Raw genomic sequence first — 19,596 nt, 5'->3', positions numbered from 1 at the left:
AAAGATAATCTACACTGTGAAACTCACCAGGTTGTTCACTAAATGTTTCTAATTCTACTCTGGGCACTTAACCAGCAAGCACGGACATACTTAGTGGCAGGCGTGTAACCAAGGTCATGACCCTTCTATCAATTCATGGAACTCACACAAAGGGGACCAGTGACCCAGGCCGTAGGGGTGAGGGCTTGATTTGGTGGCACTGAGCGAAAAAGGTCAAGTTTCACGTCCCCGCCTGAACAATCGAAAAAGAGGCAAGTGCCACAGGGCAGACGATGGGAGTGCCCCAAAGGTCTTCAACCCCACTGGTGGCTTTATGTGGGTCATTCGGGAACTTGGGAGTAAAAGCCCAGATGATCAGTCTGGCTCTTTCTGGGTTTTTTTTGTATAAGGCGGTGGGTGCTGCCAGCTTCCCATCCTCCCCTGGACCCCCAGAGAACCAAGGGTGGGTACCCATCCGGAGGTCCCTCGTCTGATGCGAGCACAGGCCCACATCCCGACTGAAAATGTCCTCAACCCTTCCCTCCCTGTAGAGGCTAGGCATGGCTCAGGAGCCTCTTGGTGAAGGAAGAAACAGGATAGATCCGTCTTTTCCTTGACTGCTACTGGTGATGGCCCTCCTGTCCTCGGAGAGAACAGAGGAAGGCCGAATGGGGCTGCAGGCTGGCCTTGCACTCAGCTGTGAGCTCAGGCCTGTCCTCTCCCACGCCACGCTGGGCATCTCTGCTGGAGGCTAGGTCTGCCCCAAGTCTGCCCCACTGATGTCCTGCGTGGCCCAATGCCCCCCTTCTTTCTCTCCCCCCAATCCCTGAAGCATATGATAGGCCTCTGCAAACCAGTAGGCTTTTAACGTGACTCTAAACTGCTCAGAGAGGGGCGCCTGGGTGGCTTCGTCGGTTGCGTGTTCAGCTTCGGCTCAGGTCGTGATCTTGCGGCTCGTGAGTTCGAGCCCCGCATCGGGCTCTGTGCTGACAGCTCAGAGCCTGGAGCCTGCTTCAGATTGTGTGTCTCCCTCCCCTGCTCACTCTCTCTCTCTCTCCCCCCCTGCTCACTCTCTCTCTCTCTCTCCCCCCCTCAAAATTAAACAAACAAAAAAAAATTTTTTTTAGGGGCGCCTGGGTGGCGCAGTCGGTTAAGCGTCCGACTTCAGCCAGGTCACGATCTCGCGGTCCGTGAGTTCGAGCCCCGCGTCGGGCTCTGGGCTGATGGCTCAGAGCCTGGAGCCTGCTCCCGATTCTGTGTCTCCCTCTCTCTCTGCCCCTCCCCCGTTCATGCTCTGTCTCTCTCTGTCTCAAAAATAAATAAAACGTTAAAAAAAAAATTTTTATAAAAAAAAAATTTTTTTTAAAAAGTTGTTTTTAACTGCTCAGAGAAAAACTGCGCCTGCAGCTGAATGCAAGCACCTGGTGTCTGAGCTGGATGGGAGGGGAGAGAGGTGGCTATTCTAGCTCCTCGAGGAAGGGAGGCGGCAGTGGGCAGAAAAATCTGACGGTGGGTGCCACCAGTAAGTCACTGGACTCCTGAGTCTGAATCCTGTGAAATGGGGAGAAAGACACACGCGTCACTGGGCTGTGGCATTAGGTATAGCAGGGCCTGTAGACACAGGGAGCTCTGGAGCCTGGAGCGAGCCTGGAGACACAGTGTCAGCACTGAACCTGTGTGACAACATTGAAGGGCTTAGACCCTTTCCCAGAACACTTAGCTGCAGAGAGGGTTAGGGGAGAATTTTCGAGAGGAATTGTCCTCTGTTCGCCTACAAAGGACAAAGGGATGGGGTGTGGCAAAAGAAACCTTGGGGAGTTTCTCAGAGGGTGGTGGGGAAACCATTTCCAGGCACAGCGGTGCACGGGGAGAGGGGGCGAAAGAAAGAGATACCAGTAGCATCAGAGAAAATCTGAAGCCTCACCTTGGCCGCCAGTCCCCACCCTGAAGCCCTCCAGCAATGTGAACCAGACTAGCAGCCTCTGCCTGAATATGTACCCCCATCAAACTGGGGCAGAGACAGCATGCACCCCTTTGGGGGCTGCACCCTGTCCACAGCTGCTTCCCACCTGGGGTCTTAAGATGGGGATTATGGCCGAGGTGCCCACCTCCACCAGCCTGAAGCCACAGGGCAGGTTTCCCCCCCCGAGCCTTGCCCCCGAAGCACGGCCAGCAACGTTCACTATGTTCCAGTGAGGGTTTGTGGGGGCAGCTGTCTGAGGAGGTAAGAGGGAGAACCGCAGAGATCACAAACATGGTAAGCGAGGGCCAAAGGGACCGGTCAACGTCCTCACGGCAAAGCGTGGGGGCACCTCGTAGCCACTCGAGGGTTCCCTTCTAGTCTGACAACTCGGACTTCCTAGGATCAGAGCGAGGGCACCTGGACCAGGGAAAATACCAAACTTTTAAGAGAAAGCAATCTTCCCATCAGAGTAAGCCCCCCAAAGAAAGAGGCAACGGCTACCAAGGTTTACCCATTTTTATTTTTTTATAAAACCAGCTACAAATAGTCTCCTTCCCTCCTCACAAACGAAAGCCACACAACACAGCCTACATGTGTGTGAGAGAGAAGATGGCAGGGTTGGGTGGGTGGGTTCTGAATTTCCACAGGGAGGCACCCCCTCTGTGTTTTCATGCTTCCTCCGGGCCCGGGAAAGGGGCCGGGGCATTGAGGAAGGTCGATCTAGCTCCACACCAAGTCATCTGGTCCAGGCCAAGGGGGATAGCGGGGTTTTCTTTCCTCCCTACCATGTTGGGATGGGGCCTCCAGTCACCCCTGAGATACCTTCTAGGATTTTCTCCATGATAGCAAGAACCTTCTCTAGCCCGAGGCCCCACCAGAGCGTGTCTTGAGAAGGTGCACTCCCCACTCCGGGCCCTCCCTGAGCACGGCCTTGAGTGGGCCCGTGCTTACGATGCCAATGCCTTCCAGACCCGAAATGGGGTACACAGTCCGCCGAGGTGGGCACACTTCTGGGAATGCTGGCTGGGATGAGAGGGGCAATCCAACAGGGGCATTAGTCTTGGGCTACCTGCCTTCCTTCGAGGCCACCATGGCTGCTCATGGGAAGAGAGGCTAAATGTCACTTGTTGCCCTCTGTGTGACAGCTGTCTGAATGGGCGCAGCCATCAGGCCAGAGGAAGGCTGGACAGCCCACAATGGAATCCCAGTAAAATGTCTGCAGAAAGCTAGGCCTCATTTCCTCCTAGCTGGGCTATTATCCCTGCACTTCTACAAGAGGCAGAGGCAGGCGGCCCAAGATTAGTTTTGCTCTGGAATTGGCCTTGAGCCTGGGAGCCCTTAGAAGAGCTTGAGAAACAGGAAGAACTTCAGTATTGGGTTAAAAACCAAATAAACCATTGAGTTTACCAACAAGGTGGCTCGCTGGGCTTCCCCCTCCAGCTTGTGGTAACCACTGAGGACAGGATGGCAGGGGAGATAGAGAATGGATGGGAAGCCCCGGTCTGACCTCGCTGCTGAGAGTCTGTCTTGGGAAGCCTCACTCGTGCATTTGCAGGAGGCTGGCACTGCACTCATCAGTGTGGGCCTTCTGTCCTCTTCCCTCCACTGCTTAAAATTGTCAAAAATCGACTAAATAGAAGGCCCCACTGTGTGTCTTTTTCTTCTTTGCCTCCCCTCTCCTGCTTTACAGAGTAGATGCTGAACGTGGGTGAAAATGTTTCAAGTGGCTTCATGCAAATGGTCTGAGGGTCATTTGCTCGGTGGGTCATGAGGATACTGGTGTGCCCACGGATGGATTCTGGGCCACCCGACGGTCTGGAGAGCAGGAACATGTGGGCAGGGGGGAATTGACGCCAGTGCTGGCTACTGCCTGCCCTCCAGGGGCAACTCCCACCTGCCCCCCAGCCCAACCTCCCTTGAGAAGGCCAGCCTCCCAGTGACTTGCCAGATCTGACAGCTAAATCAAGGGGCAGTGCCCTCCTCCCACCAGAAAAGACCCCATGGAGTCTACAATATGATCACAGGGCTCCCATCTACATGGACACAGGGGTCGGTCTCCGGCGTGGCTGGGGATGCAGTTCTGGGTTCTAGAAAGCCGGGCCGTGTGTCCAGAGCCCCACAGCAAGAGCAGGGAAGGGGGTGGAATAAACAAACAGCAATGCCAACACCTGTACAAAAGAACTATACAATTTACATATATATTTATGTACAGTATATAAATCTCTTTCTTCTCAGTCCCAGCAACAAACACCTTCCCCCCCCACCCAAAAAAAAAACCCCTCAAAGTTGTCAGTAGCAGATCCAAAAACGTACAATAAGAGAGAGAATAAACAGTCTTTTTCCCTTTCCTTTTCCCACTGTGGTATTAGATATTGGTATTTAAAAATGAAACCAAAAAGAAAACACGCAAATGGGAGTTATCAAAAGTGCAAACATGGTGGGCACCACTTATGTTACATGGGATGTGGCTGGGCCGGGGCGGGCGGGGGAGGGGGAGGGGGGGCGTCGCGGAATCGGTGAAGGTTAGGTGTGTCGGATGGTCTGGATGGTCCGTCCTGCCTCCCTGGTCTCTCCACCTGCCCATTGGTTTTCCACTCCTTAGACGAGGCGTCCTACTGGGAAAGGGAATAAGCAAGGAGTTAGAGGTAGGTTTCCGAGGAATCCAACGACACGCATCAACTACTCCCAACCTGGGAGTGGCAGCGGTGGGCTTACAGGTGGGGACAGCAGGACCCTTGTAGTGCTAACCAATCCTTCTCTTCGTTCTCGGCACAAAAAAAAAAAAAAAAAAAAAAAAAAAAAAAAGAAGAAGAAGAAAGAAAATGGGAGCCAAAGTTACTTGGCCGATTCCTCCACTCCTGCCGTACTACAACGCTGCATTTAGGGGGCCCGTGGCGGGGACCCCAAAAAGAAGACAACTTCCTGAATCGGTTTGGACCTGCTCATTTTTCCTGGGGGAAGCTGCCAACACTACCACCTGCAACAAACAGGAACATACAACACTCAAGTGGCCTTGGCCCCGAGAACTGGTGGAGCTTCCTTTCTACCTGGGTGCCTGTCTCCTGCAACCCCCTGAATAAGGAACGGACTCGAGAAAGAGCCAGAGGTTGTGTGGCCGTGCCTCCCGCTCTGGGGGTATTGGCAGCCCTCTTCTGCCCGGGTGAAACCACTGCTGGCCAGCACCTTTAAACAGAGTCGCTTTTCCAAAAGGCCAGGCCCTTGTTGGGGTATCTCTCTGAAATCCCAACTATTAGCTAAGAGGGCTTTGGTGCTGAGGGACATCAGCATAAGCTTCTTGGGTCCTGGTTCTCCAGGTCACAGAACATCAGGGTGGAGAGAATCTTGGCCGTGACCATGTGGTCCAGCCTCATCATCTAGAAACTGAGGCTTGCAGCAACTGAGGGACTTAGCCAAGGCCCAAGCCTCCCCCTGCTGACGCCCACTCTGCCCCATTGGGGGCTTATGGATCTTGGAGGCTTCTGCAGGGCCCAGGTCTCCTCGAGGAGGAGTGGGAGCTGAGAGGCGGATGCACCAAGAACTGGGCCAGCTCTGCGTGACCCCTGGAGGCCGCGTGACTTTGTGCATGTACCTCAACGCCACTGGGTCAGTCTACAGACTGGGAATCGGGGCCACGGCTGTGCTGCCTCTGCTCTGCCTCTGACAGGATCGCCTTGAGGGCTGACTGAATTCATGAAGTGGAGAAAGGACTTTGAAGAGCATGAAGTGCTGAGGGGACCCGCGCCCACCCAGCCGGTCACGCGAACCCACAGCTCAATGCTCCCGCCCCCGGTTTTGCTAACATTCCTAAGCCCTGAGAAAGTGACACAACCCAGGGTGGGGTGGGGTAGATGCTGGTATGTCTGATTTGGCAGGTGAGGAAACCAGCCTGGAGAGGGAGTGGCGGGCCCAGGGCAGGCAGGTGGGCAGTGACAGGATCTGGCCTGGCTCTGAATCCCATCGCTCATCCACTCGGCCCAGCAGCAGAAAGATTCCCACAGAGAAGGAGGGCCCTCTAATCGTGCAGCCCGCCGAGCTGAGAAGTGCAGGGCCCCTGGTGTCCAGGCCTGGCTTGTGGAGGCTCCCGGCACTAATGCTTTGGCTACATCACATGGCTTACTCCTCGGGGCAATTTTATACGATTGTTATAAAATGATCACGTTGTCTCCATCGTATGACGGCGGAGCTGTGGCTCGGAGACGACACAGCTTTTACGTGGTGAAGCAATCTCGCACCTGGCTACCTTCTCCCAGGACCGTGCTTTGAACCACCGAGGAGGGCAAGGGACAGAAAAAGCCTGAACCCAGGGCAGGCGGCATCCTTGGGCAATTCCAAGGGAGGGCTGGGATTTTTTCACCAACGGAAAAACTAGTCTCCACGCTGCCTGTACTGATGCAGGGCAGGGACGATAATCCTGATGAAGATGTTTTACAAACTGAGGAAATGCAGACCCTCGGACCCAAAGCCACACTCATCCCTAAACTTCGTGCACTCCCCCAGCCCCCGGGAGCCCCCCACCTAGCCTGCAAGCCTCTCTCGGCCCACCAGGGGGCACCGCATGACACCAGATGACCAATGCAGGGGCTCATTCCCCACATACCTTCGGCCCAAGCGACTTTTCTGGGGCTCTCCAGAGCAGAGCGACCCAGGGACGCTGCCTTCAGCCCCTGGGTGTGTTCGTCCACTACTAGCAATTTCTTTTGCGCGTTCACTACGAACCGGGTCACTGGGCTAAGTTCCTCACGTGCACCATCTTGTTAAACCTTCGCACCCAATCTAGGAGGTAGATGCTATCATCTCCATTTTGCAGATGAGGAAACTGAGGCTCAGAGGTTCCAGAGCTAGCAAGCGGCAGGGCTGGGATTAAAAGCTAGGTCAGGCTGCCCTCAGAGCCTCTGCTCTCACCCCCAGCTCCCGCCCCCATCTCCCCGATGCCTCTCACTAATGCTCCCTTCTCCTGCAGGCACTGCCTGCTTGGAAGCTACGGGTCTCCCCGCCCCGAGTTCGAAGGCGGTGCCCCGGGCCCAGCAGCCTCTACTCCTGCTCATGTCACCCCCAGCTGGGCCTGCTCCCCCACTTTCCCAGACTCACCGCTGGTCTTGTCTCCCTTGGCCTTCCTCAGGCAAGCAAAACTGGCCTGCTCACACAAGGGACCGCCTTCAAACACTCTGGGGTCCTTCTCATGGAGGGGACGGCATTCTGGCCTGGGAATCCTGAGGCTGGATCCAAATGCCAGCAATGATGCCACCTCACGTGGGCCCTCTGACCTCGAGCAAAGTGCTATTCCTCTCTAGGCTCGTCTAGACTCCTCGACTGCAAAATGGGTTGAGGACGCACACACACAGTGACCTGCTTATATACACACACACACACACACACACACACACACACACAGAGGGACACATGTACGGACATGCACACATGCATGCACACGCACAGACCATGTACACACATAGGGAGACATGCACACAGACACCTGCACACACACACACACAGACATGCTCGCAGGGACACTCACGGACATGCCTATGCATGACACACACAGAAACACGCACGCAGACACAGGCAACCCAGCCATACTTTCAACCAGGCAGCGCATTCAGGGTCAGCGGCGGCCGCAGAGCTCTCGGGCCTCTCTGTCCCACTTCCGGGGTGGGGAGCTCAGGGGGAGGGTCGAAGGTGTTGGGTGAGGAAGGATGGCAGCTGTACTCTAGGGGCCTCCCTGGGCACAGCTGTGAAGGTAACTTGAAACTAAAGCCTGTTCCTAGCTGAGTCCGGCTTGAGGAGGAGCAGTGCTCCCTAAATACCACAATCCAGGTGACAGTTTTCCTGGGTGCTTCCCTCAGGTCCCGTGGCAGACACCTGGGGCCTGGCAAGGCTTCAGAGAAAGCCTAGGAAGCCCCTCTCCGCTCTGTGGCCAAGAGGTCACCACACTCGGCCTCCCCTTGGCATCTGTGTGCTGGGTAGACCAGAGGGGACTGAGGGCAGAGTCATTACAGATCCCTGTGGGTCCATCCCTCCTTGATCCTTACATGCCCCTAGGTGGGCCTCAGGTCTACGCTAACGCTGGGTGGTCTCTTTCCAAGACTGGTCCTCTGCCTATGCTCTGAAAAATGGGCACAAACCCCACGGGTGTCAAAGCGTGATGTCACCACAGGGGGCAAGCCCCTCATTCATTCATTCATTCATTCACTCGTCCGACAAGGATCTGATGGCACCGTGCACCGTGCTGGGGGTAGAACCGAGGTGACTCAACCCAGGGCTCCACGGGGGAATCAGAAAAGTCAGCTGCAACACAGTGTGAGAAGTGCTGCTGACCGAGGCAATAATCTGAAGAAGAACAGTAATGTGGAACTTCGATTCAGTTCCTTCATTGTCTCGGGCACCGTGATAAGTGTTTTCGCTCACTGTCCCACTGAGTCAGCACAACAGTCCTTTGAGGTAGATACCATGGTTGTTACCATTTTACAGATGAAGAAACTAAACTCCAGAGTGGTGGAGTAATTTGTATTTGGTGAAGGAGCCAGTCTGTGGCAGAGGCGGGGTTTGAGCCAGGACATTGCACTGTGTCCTGGGGACCCAGAGTACTATGGGAACACAGAGAGGTGTCCTCAATCAGACAGGAGTGCCCAGAGCCATGAGCTCACTCACCCAGGGTCACACACCCCAGAATGAGGGCCAGAACCAGCTACGGAGGGGGCAGGTCCCGAGACACGGTACCTGGCGGTAATTCATCCACTTCCTGTGCTATCCTTTGGGTTCACCGAGGGTTATGAGCCAGAAAAAGCCCTTAAGTTTTCTCCCTGGGCAAGCTCAGCTTTTTTCAAAGCTCCCATTTCAAGCAAATCGGTGTCACCCAGGTTGGTATCTTCAGCCCTGACCCTTCGCCTGCACTTAGAGAACCACTGGTCCTTGAGATGCATCCAACTTGACACGTTCAATCCATACCAGTTGTCTTCTCCATCCCCCTATGCCTGCTCTGTTCGTCCTTCCATGCTGCCCAACTCGGTGAACAGACCCGCCCTCCAGTTGCCCAAAGCAACCTCCATCCCTATATCCACTCGGTCACCAGAACTGCGGCTCTATGTTTCTCAAAACCACTCACTTCCCTTCACTCCCACTGTGCTTTCATTAACTCAAGCCTCTGTCGCCTCCTGCCACAGCCTCCTGGGGGGACCTTGCCTCGCTCGTGTGCTATCTTTTTTTCCCGCACTGCAGCCAGAATGCATTTTTGAAGCAAAAACCAATCCTATCATTTCTTGGACTGAACCCCTTCCATGGTTCTCTGCTGCCCTTATGAAGTTGAGACTCTCCCCTTACCTCCTGTCACCCCCCAGCTCCTGCCACCTTTAAGTACGCATTTCAGTCCCACTAACATCTTTCAGTTCCTCTAGAACCGTTCCTCACCGCTACATCTTCACTCTAGGCTGTAGCTTAGAACACTTCTCCCTCTGCTGACCCCTTGCCTCGGCCATCTCCTACCCACTCTGCAGGTATCGGTTTAGATCAGGGGCTGGCAAACTCATCTGTAAAGAACTAGGTAGTAGATACTTTAGGCTCTGCAGGCTGTGTACAATCTATCCTTTATTCCTCTTTTTTGAAAATGACGTCCCTTGAGAAATATAAAAACCATCCTTAGCTCACAAGCCATGCAAAAATAGGCCAGCGACTAGATTGAGCCTGTGGCCCATGGCTGGCTTAGACATTGCTTCCTTCACAAAGTGTTCCGAGGCTGTCTGCCCCTGAGCTAATTTAAGTGCCCCTACATATGTTCCTACAACACTCTGCACTTGTTCTGTCATGACAGAGATGATGAGGTTTCCACCAGAAAACCTAATCCACGTTCTCCTCCTCTTCCGGGGCGCTCCCAGACTTCCTTTCTATTGGGTGTGGTCTGGTGGCAGTTCCAGCCACTACGAGGTATGAGAGGTAATATGTGTCACTTCCTGGACTGCAGCATAACCTCTCCACCCCCCCATAAGCACTGTTCCATGCTTTACTCCATCTGGTTTACTGAGAATGGAAACAACCGCCATGGTGACCTTGGAAGCCACCTAATAAAGAAGGAAGAGTCATTCTTAGCCAAGATAGATCTCAGAGTGACTGCACAGTACAGTCTCCATTCCTGTTCCTCCCCTTGCACGCACAGGCACGCGCGCGCGTGCGCGCGCACACACACACACACACACACACACACACACACACACGCATGCACACACCATGACCTGGAATCATGCTGAAGTATTACAAAGGCAAGATGAACAAATTTCTCCTGTGTTGGGCCACTACATGTGTGGGTCTGCTCGTCACTGCAGCCTGGCCTCTCCTAATACCCTCTCCTAGCGCTTACCACAATGCACATAAACACCTTAAGATCTATGTCCTCGGTAGGCTGTGGAAGGACAGGGACCTTATCTGTCAACTGTACCAGGCATCCAGCATAAAGCATAACACACTTTTCATAAGCAGTTGAATAAATGAGTACCTGGGATCTCGTCTATTGAAGGAGCCCGTGGTCCCTGTGCCTGGGTGGGGCACGTTCTGGAAGGCCAGGAACACCCGAGTGAGCACTCACCTTCTTTGCTAACACCCAGGCAGCCCTTCAGCTCAGGCAGTGAGATGACCTTGTCCTTGTTCAGGTCACAGTAGTCAGTGAAACGCCGGGCACACTTCTTGGGCTTGGCTTTCTTCTTCACGTAACGCTTGAAGGGCTTCATCTCCCGCTTGTTAATGTCATTGCTGCTGTTGCTGTCCAACTGGCTGAAGTACCAGTGCACCACTCGCTCCTCCAGCGTGTGGCTGGGATCTGGTTCTGAAAACCTGGGCCACAGGCAGACACCCCCCACCCCCCACCCCAGACAGCACCACTCAGGATCCTGCAGGAACCAATGGCCCCACTGCACGTCTCTCCCACGTGGGCAATGCCAGGGTGGTCGTGCTGAGCTGCCAGCAGTCAGGTAGCGAAGGCTCTTTCAAGCCAAAGACCTCCCAGCCCCACTCAGCCTGCAGCAGAATCAAGCCAGCCTCTCCAGCTAGACTCTTGAGACCAGATAATTTACTTCTCAGGGGTCCCCGAGTGGGTCACCCTTCTTACGTGAACCTGCCTCACCCTCTACCACAGGCAGGAATGTTCTTGCATAAGATGGGGGCTCAAGATATATTGAATGGATTTCATTCACCTAAGTAAACCACAGCTGGGATCCACGTTGTCCTCCTGGCCTACGGTTCATCGCCAGACAAGCTGCGGTTCACACGTGAACGTGTACGCTCACTCAACGAACATGACTATGGGAAAGGGCGATCTGAGCATGCACACACGCCCAACACCAGGCCAGGTCCCGGGAGGCATTGCCCCGGGCCTCAAACTGCTCAATGTCTTGGTAAGACTGAGCCAAATACGTTGAGATCAGCCAGTGACAATTCAGTGTGAAGTTCCCAGGGCCCGTCACTGTCGGGCAACAAGTGCCGTAGGAATCGAGAGAAGAAGACAGTTGTGATGGACACAAACAGAGCAAGTCTAAAACTGGCGAGTCCCAGACCTACTAGGGGTGAGTCTCTCCATGGAGAGGTTTTAAGTCTGGAGGTCTGGGATGGACCTAGGAAACCACATGTATGCTAGAACCCCGGGGGATTGTGCTTAAAAGTACCAGACTATAGCAACCAAGAAGGCTTCCTCGTGTCAAGGTGCACAGTAGTGACCACGTCTAACACAGCCCGCGTATGCACAGTACTGCATCTGGCAAGAAGAAACTATATCTTGCAAGAAAAATATTCACGGCACTTGCCAACACCTTGGGGTTCTTCTCTGGGGTTTGCCAAGTTTTCCAGAAGGGAGGGGACCATCTCTGACCCCACCCCTATGAATGAGCCAGCAAACTCTTTCCCTTTCCCATCCCCAAGTGCCCTTGATGTTTAGGGAAAAAGAAGTTTCATTACCCAAAAAAAGCCAAGCATCCCTGCTAAATGCCCATTCCTAATTAAGTGGATTGCAGTCTTGGGCAGCACCCCCCCCCCCCCGGGCACCCTGGGCTGATTCCAAGGCAGTACAATTGGTGGATCTGCCAGCAGGATGTCTTCTGGACAGGTTTAATGCAGGGAGTACCTGGGCAAGGTGTGAGGGACCATCTGCCCCTGGTTCTTTGGGAATCTGCCTGGTCTGTCATGGAAAGCAGGCTCAGAGGGTCCTTCAAACAGGAATGGAGTTATTTGTCGTAGAGCTCAGATTTTTGTTTCTGCCAGTACGTGGTATTTTGGCGTGTCAGAGCTCCCTCTATTTCACCCATAACATTCACTCTCAAGCCTACAGGGTATACCAGGTGAGCAGCAGAAAATTCTCTATCAAGATGCTTGTGGCACAGGAGGGAGGGTGGTCAGCTCCCTCTCTGAGCACCCTGCCTACCTGTGTTTCCCTGAACGCGAGGGAGGGCGTGGGCTGCAGAGGACAGCCAGGAAGAGCCCCAAGGGAGGTACTCCAGCTATTCCCACTGGGGACTCTCCCTTTGGACCCCTCCTGCCAGAGGCCATAAGAGCCCCATGGCGGCAAAGGCAGATCTTTCTCTAACCTTTAGGCTCAGCATAGCGTCATGTCTACCTAGAGGCTGGAATAATAAAGCCTCAGTCGCTGAGCTGGGAAGGGATGAGGTCATCCCGCCCAGCCGCCCTGCCAGGAGAGGCCCACTGCCTCCGACACGTGTTGCTGGGGCTCCAGCCTGTCCGGTTGTCAGCAGCTCCACCGATGGAGCTCCCGCACCGTCCTTTGGGCTGGTCTTCTTCCGACTTTACAACCTCTGGGAGTTTCTTCCCGTGCACAGAGACCATCACTTGGCTTTGCTCCTTTTTCCTTCCTTTCCTTCTGACTCTCCCTCCCTCCCCTGTCTCCTTTATGTCCGCTTGGTCCTGCCCTCCTCACTCCCAGCAGCGTCTCACAGCCATGACCACTGGCCTGACCTGGCCCTGGAGACTCCGAGGATACTTCCTTCTCCCGGGAGAAGTCTTCTGAGGCCCCTCCGAGTGGTGCTTCTCGCTCCGCCGCACCCTCAGCCTGTCCGGGTCCTGCCTCTTCCCCCTTCCTCCCCCTTCCTCTGCCCTCCACGTAGGGCTCCCTGCTTCTGAACTCCTTTGACTTCCAGAAACCCACCGTCCCACCTCCACTCCTGACAACAGAGCCCAGCTCTACCTGTGACGCTGGCAGCACTAGGGGCCTCCTTTGGAACCCAATACTTAGCACAGGCCAAGCTCTAAGTACATTTAAAGCAAGAATTTCTTAGCCTTGAGGGCTCATGGACCCTTCTGAGAACCTAAACAAAGCTATAGTCTTCTCTGGAAAAGCACACATGCACATAGCACTGTGCTGACTTCCAGGGTTTAATGGACTCCCTAAACCTCATCCAAGCTCATGGACTCAGGTAAAGAACGCTTGACCTACAGGGAAGGATCTCCAGCCCTGGCCCCAGAACACTGTTTAACCATGAGCCTTCTGGAAGAAGATGGGGTGAGAAAAAGGACGGTAGCTAGAGGGGTTTAGGGATAGTTTCCATGTTTCCAACAACACATAATAAAAAACTACAGAAGGCATTCAGCTTAAAACTCTGAAAATCAGGTTCTGAGTTTGCAACAATCTTAAGTCTCTGCCATACTTCATACAAGATCGAGTCAGGATTGAGCTGTGTCAGGAGTCCAGGTTTAGTCACACCAGCAGCAGGCACACATGTGCAAAAGAGCCAAGAGGCCTCGGTTGGCTCAGGAGAAGCTGAGATTTTCCCAGGGGAGTGCCCGATGGGCGGGGCCAAAGGGCCTCCCGCAGAATTTCCAGGAATCTCTCAAGCAGTTTTATTAGAGCCCTTTCCATCACAGTGAGACTCCCCAAAACTTACCCCTGCCCTCAAAGCCATACCCCCCCCCGATCCCTCCAGCTCCTGCGGCCTTCTAGAAGTATCCTTTAAAAACACTGGGAACTTGCCCTCCCAGCTCTAGGCTTCCTTCCGCTGGCATCAGACCTCCAACCTTTCTCTCACATGTGTACACACAACCCCTGCTGGAGACTGGGACTGTTGGGATTCAAATCTGCTCATCAGGCAAGGGCTGGGGACCCTACATCAGAGGGTGTAACGGTTCCTTAAATGACCTAACAGCGCTGGTCCATGCCATGGGCCTCCCTACAGGTGAGGTTCTACTCTACTAAAAGGGCTCACTGGGTGTGTAGAGTTATCTAAGCATCCTTGGAGATGGTGTGGCAGGTCACACCCAAATGATACCGAATTCTAGATTTTGGAAAAACAAATCCCAAGACTGGTGTCCGCTCTGTCTCTGGGCTGTTTTGGTGGCTGTCCTGTTGACTTTGACCTCCAGGGATGATGAAACACACTAGAGCTGGGTGCCTCCCTGGCCACACTGACTGTTCTCCCAAATTCAGAGGTGACAGGTGCTGCCCTTCTCCTGCATTCAGTTTTGCTTCTGCATCCTCACTCTGCCAGGCCTTGGCTGCAATGCACAGCTGGAGAGCCAGCCCATTTGCCACAAGAAAAGTTGCTTTGGCCAGGATCTTGGGCCTTGTTCTGCTGTCCCAAGCAGTTTTAAAGAAGGTGAGGCGGGACGGCCTGGAAGCACTGGCCAAGCCAAGCAGACCAACGGAGCCCCATCTGGAGTGGGGTCCGAGCCCTGCCAGCTGTGCAGGGGGGTGGGGCTGGGAAACGCCGAGTCAGCCATATTCCACACTTTGCCTTACAAGGCCATCAACAAGTAACCACGCTAGGCAGGAAGGAGGAAGCCACAGTACAGATGGTCTCTCCGTGGGGGACCGCATGAGGGGCCAGAAGGCTCACGCAGCCCATCCCACCTCCCCGGAAAGTTCACGTTCTCTGGGGCTAGATGGAAAAAGGAGAGGGCTCCCCTGCTTGAGAAGACTGCCAGCTGGGATCTCAGAACTTTTCCTTTGGGTCTGATGAATGCTAATGGGTGCCATGGGAGGGCTGATCTCAGGAGGAGCTCACCTCCTAGAGCCCTGGAAGGAAGGAGCATGAGGATAATTCAATCATCCTGCAAACTTTCATTGAGAACTGCTATCCTTGAATGATACTTGCAGGCTGCCCCTCCCATGTACTAACCACGGATGTTTCTATGGACACCCTGTTCTACTTTGCCTATTCTTAGATTTGGGCAGGACCGCCCCCCCCCCACCTCGCCCCCCAAATGAGGCTGGAAGCCCAGAAAAGGAAGCAGACATCTCCCTCCATGCCATGTCCGATCACTAATAAGTCTTCAAATCTGATTACTTTCACTGCTAAAGCTTCAGAAAACCATCCCTTCCCCCATAGCTGTAGTGGGGCTCCCCCTCGCCTATCGCTCTGATGATGGCTGGAATCCTCCCAGCCCGTCTTGCTCTCTTCCCATCCAGCTTCCCTATGGCCTTCAGGATGATTCTTCAAAAATGCTCATGGGGCACCTGGGTGGCTCAGTCGGTTAAGCGTCCGACTTTGGCTAAGGTCATAACCTCACCGTTTGAGTTCGAGCCCCATGTCAGGCTCTGTGCTGACAGCTCAGAGACTGGAGCCTGCTTCAGATTCTGTGTCTCCCTCTCTCTCTGCTCTTCCCCCACTTGTACTCTCTCTCTCTCAAAAATAAATAAATATTAAAAAAAAAAGCTCACCTAATCATGGGCATTGTCCTGCACTTGGCGTGAATCACAAGGCCTGGCGTGACCTGGTCTCTGCCCCAATCCACAGCCCCACCTTCTGCCTGCCTCCCAGATTTAAGGCACACTTCTTACAACTCCTTGCACAGGCCCTGCCTCATTACGCCGAGGGCCTCTTTGCCCTGGTCCATCTAGGTTGGGGCATTACCCCTTCGTTCACGAAGATGTCGCTCAGGTGAAGTATCATCTCATATATAAAGTCTTCCCTCACGTGCCCTCCTGCCCCTGAAGCCCCCCAGCACTCTCTCTGCCTCTATTACCCCACTGACCTCATAGTGCAATCCTGTGATTCTATACCCCTTCTCTCGATCAGATCGGAAGCCCCTCCAGGCAGCGACCATGACTTCGTCCCCGGAACCCGACCCAGAGCTTATACCAGGGAAGAATGGAAATGTTAAGAGTTGGTGCGAAGCCAGAATCTGTAGGCCTGACAGGTGTTACGTTGCGGGGAGGGGGGGAGACATGACTTCTTTGTCCCTTCTTCCCACTGGCCCCAGCTGATGTCCAGCTTTAATTGCCAGACCCTGAGAGGATGTAGGAGGGATCAGATGTGCCTTCCCTGACTTCAGTCTTCTGTGCCTATGATCCCAATTCTGCCAGAATTCAGAGCAGAGGCCAAAACCCAGCCTGGATCCCTGAATTCTCTTCAACAGCCCTACTCTAGCTGTGCTCCCCAGCCTCCAGCTGCCCCGTGCCTTTGCTCTTTTATCATAGAAGAGTGCCTGGCCAGGGTCTCTCCACATGGGGCCCCAAGTCTCTTGGGCCCATCCAGGGTGCTGTAGGGACAAAGAAGGACCATGGTGAATTTGATGGCTAGATTTGGCCTCTTGGTCTTCCAGTAGTTGGTGAACCCTCTGATGTGCGGGATAAGGATCAAGAGGCCTTATCAAGACTTGTCTCTCTGTATCACATAGGGATCTACCCATCTATCTACCCATCCTTCTAGCTGTTTATTCATTCAGCAAATATTTATTGCACCTCTCCTATGTGCCAAGGATTATTTTGAGTTCTAGGAACGCAGCAGGGAAGAAGACAGATAATGCTCCTTCTCCATAGAACTTAAAATTTCATTAAGTAGGGTAAGCCAGACAATAAATAAACAAGCCAGCAAAATACCAGCTAGGGTAAGTGCCTGGCTGAGGAGTTAAAAAGAGGTGTGGTGACAGAGGGTGACTGGCAGCCCCTTTAGATGGGTTGGTTGCTAAGAAGTTGACATTTAAATGGACAGTCGGGACCAATCACAGGAGGATGGGGCCTCATATTCCAGGCTGCAGCAGCAGCTTGCATGGAGGTCCTGGGGCAGGCAGAAACCTGGAGGGTTCTTCAAGGCTTGTTTGAGGGACTGAGAAGGACCAGCAGCTGGGACACGGCCAGTGAGACCCTCCTTGCAGGGCCAGTTCAGGTGGGAGCTACAGCTTAAAACCTGGAGAACCTGCTACCCCTGGCCGTGGCCTCCTCATGTAAATGCTGCTCTTTCTTCCTGCATTCCCCAATTCCTGCCACACCCCCCGGCCCCCAACTCTCCTCCCGGATTTCTAAACTATTTCTTGGTTCATGTGGTGTGTCTTTTGATTACAAGTCCAGCCTCCAGGTAACACAGTTACCAAATGCATTTCAAACTTTTCATTCTCATCAACACCAAACCCAGTTTTGGCATAATATGAGCTTAACGTGAAAAATGTGTTTAGGAAAAGAATCCTTTTTTAATCTTCTCCCCACTCTAAATTACACCTAAAAGAGAAGGTTTTTAAAAAGAAAAAGAAAAATCTCTTCCCTAAGGATACGTTGGTATTAAAAACTGGTATTAAAAACACTGTAAACTTCTTAGTTTTTATTTTCTGTAAAGATCCCTGCAACCTGTGATTTGAAGGCAAGGCATCAGTCCTGATGCCGCCTGGCCAGGGGGACCTACCTGTGCCTTTGACCTCCATGGACACCTCACTCACTGGCCCAGGACCCAGCCGGATCTGGTACTTTCCTGGCACCCTCAGTCTGCCTGGGGCCGAGGCAAGACCCATGCTCGGAAGCTGGACTGGGCTCCCAAGGAAGCAAGTGGGAGAAATTTGAAGTCTTGTCTTCTCTGGAGTGCGGAGAAAGCACCGGGCAGGCTCCCCAAGTGGCTGGTCAGAGCCAGCAGCCCCAGGTGGTTGTGGATGGGAAACACTCAGACCTGGAAGTTTTAAGCCCATGTCCCTCCTTAGTTTACTTTTTCCATTTTCTTCTTTTTTTTTTTTTTTAATGTTTATTTATTTTTGAGAGAGAGCGAAACAGAGCGTGAGCATGGGAGGGGCAGAGAGGGAGGGAGACACAGAATCTGAAGCAGGCTCCAGGCTCTGAGCTGTCAGCAACAGAGCCTGACACGGGGCTCGAACTCACAAAGCACAAGATCATGACCTGAGCTGAAGTCGGACGCTTAACCGACTGAGCCACCCAGGTGCCTCTCCATTTTCTTCTAATAAATATCTCATCCCAATTTTTGCATGAAACGACAGGCATTTTTCACATTCCGAGCATGAGTAACAAAGGCAATAAATACTGAATATGCTTCCACAAACTCCCCTGCCCCCTCTTCTTGGAGAAATGGATACAGTCCTCTCTATTTTAAATGCCCAGTCGCTGAGCACCGTCGGCTGCCTCCAAGCTGTTCCCATCTCCCAGCCTATCAGACCCTGTCTCCATCTTCTCAGGCTCAATGCTGTGTCCCCCCTGGGGAGGCCTGATGTCATCCACAGGGTGTGCAAACCCAGAAACCAGCCTGAGAGCTCACACGGGGCTGCTGAGAGGAAGTGCACCAGACCAGCACCTTCCAAGAGTGGCAACCAGGAGGCAACCTCTGCGTTCACTTGGACGTGACCTAAAACTGGGTCTTCCGGACAGCCACCCTCGCCTGCCGCAGGATGCAGCACCCCTGAGCTTGCGGTCCTGGTTCCCTACGCTAGACACACACCCTGTGCTCCTGCGGATCGCCGGCAAGGCGGCTACGCCGGGGCCTCTCCCCAGGCCTGGAGCCTGGACCTGCCACCGTGGTGGCACTCCTTGCCTTGCTGATGACAGCTCTGTCTCTGGGCAGATGCGGAGGAACTGGGCCTCAGAGCTCAGAGACAGGTGCCCGTCCCTGCCAACATGGGTACTTCCTCCACTGCTGTAGGAGCCCGACGCCCCCCTCCCCAACACACACCCCTTCTGTGCCTCCCCTCTGGCTTCCTGGTCCCTGGCCGTCTCTTCTGTCTCATCTGTCGCTGCTCTCCTCTCCTCCTCACCCCCTCCAGCCCAGCCCAGCCATACTGGACGATGGGTGTGCCCTTTCTTGGAGCCACAGTGTTCTTTCCCTTTTCCTGGGGTGGTTTTCCTTCCTTCACTGGCTAAGTCCTACTTGTCTTTCAAAACTCAGCTCAGCTATCACCTCCTCCAGGAAGCCTTTCTGATTCCTCCGGACTGAGTTAGCAAACCCTTTTCTGTTCTTCCACCTTATTCTGGCACTGACCACGCAATTTGCAAGTATCCCCACTAAGCTGCATACTTTGCGGACATGAACATGCCTCACATCCCTGGGTTCCTACTCCTTAGACCAGTGCTTGTTCAACAGGTGCTAAATGTGTGGATGGGTGGGTGGATACATGCGTGCGTGCCCCAACCACTGACCTAATGGGCCCAACTAGTGAGGCCTGGGATGCTGGTCACTGGGGAGTGTGTGCATTTGAGCCTCATGTCAGGACTGCCTCAGCCAGCGTATCAGCTGCTGAATTAAGTTGGATTTGGATATGGCGATGTCCAATCCCACTGCCCAGAGCCCTTGGGGTTCTCAGGAAGCCAAAAAGGCACGTGATTCCTGCCTTCTCAGAAGAGAAGAAAAATCACCAAGTGCTGTGTACTCCCTCCCTGCCCTCACTGCCCGGTTACATGCCCCTCCCCCTTCCTGCTATTCAGGACTCTCACCCCAGTGCATCCACTCCTGAGGCTAAGGTGC

The 19,596-nt window shown here is 53.7% G+C and overlaps 1 protein-coding gene across 3 annotated transcripts in view; it reads right to left on the bottom strand.

Moving 5' to 3' along the window:
• Nucleotides 1-2,440: 2,440 nt before the first annotated feature.
• The window catches only part of SMOC1 (SPARC related modular calcium binding 1), a 159,068-nt gene continuing 141,912 nt past the window's right edge, over nt 2,441-19,596 (bottom strand). For 2 of the 3 annotated variants that reach the window (XM_047863683.1, XM_047863685.1), the window contains exons 11-12: nt 10,515-10,759; nt 2,441-4,557 (exon numbers count right to left, since the gene is read on the bottom strand). In XM_047863683.1, the coding sequence (XP_047719639.1) occupies nt 4,541-4,557; nt 10,515-10,759 (262 nt within the window). In that variant the 3' untranslated portion in view covers nt 2,441-4,540. The remainder of the gene's footprint in view (nt 4,558-10,514; nt 10,760-19,596) is intronic. The other variant, XM_047863684.1, reaches the window with a different exon arrangement.

Source organism: Prionailurus viverrinus, chromosome B3 (genome assembly GCF_022837055.1).
Source record: "Prionailurus viverrinus isolate Anna chromosome B3, UM_Priviv_1.0, whole genome shotgun sequence".
NCBI lineage: Eukaryota > Metazoa > Chordata > Mammalia > Carnivora > Felidae > Prionailurus > Prionailurus viverrinus.
This window is presented reverse-complemented; position numbering and strand designations above follow the sequence as displayed.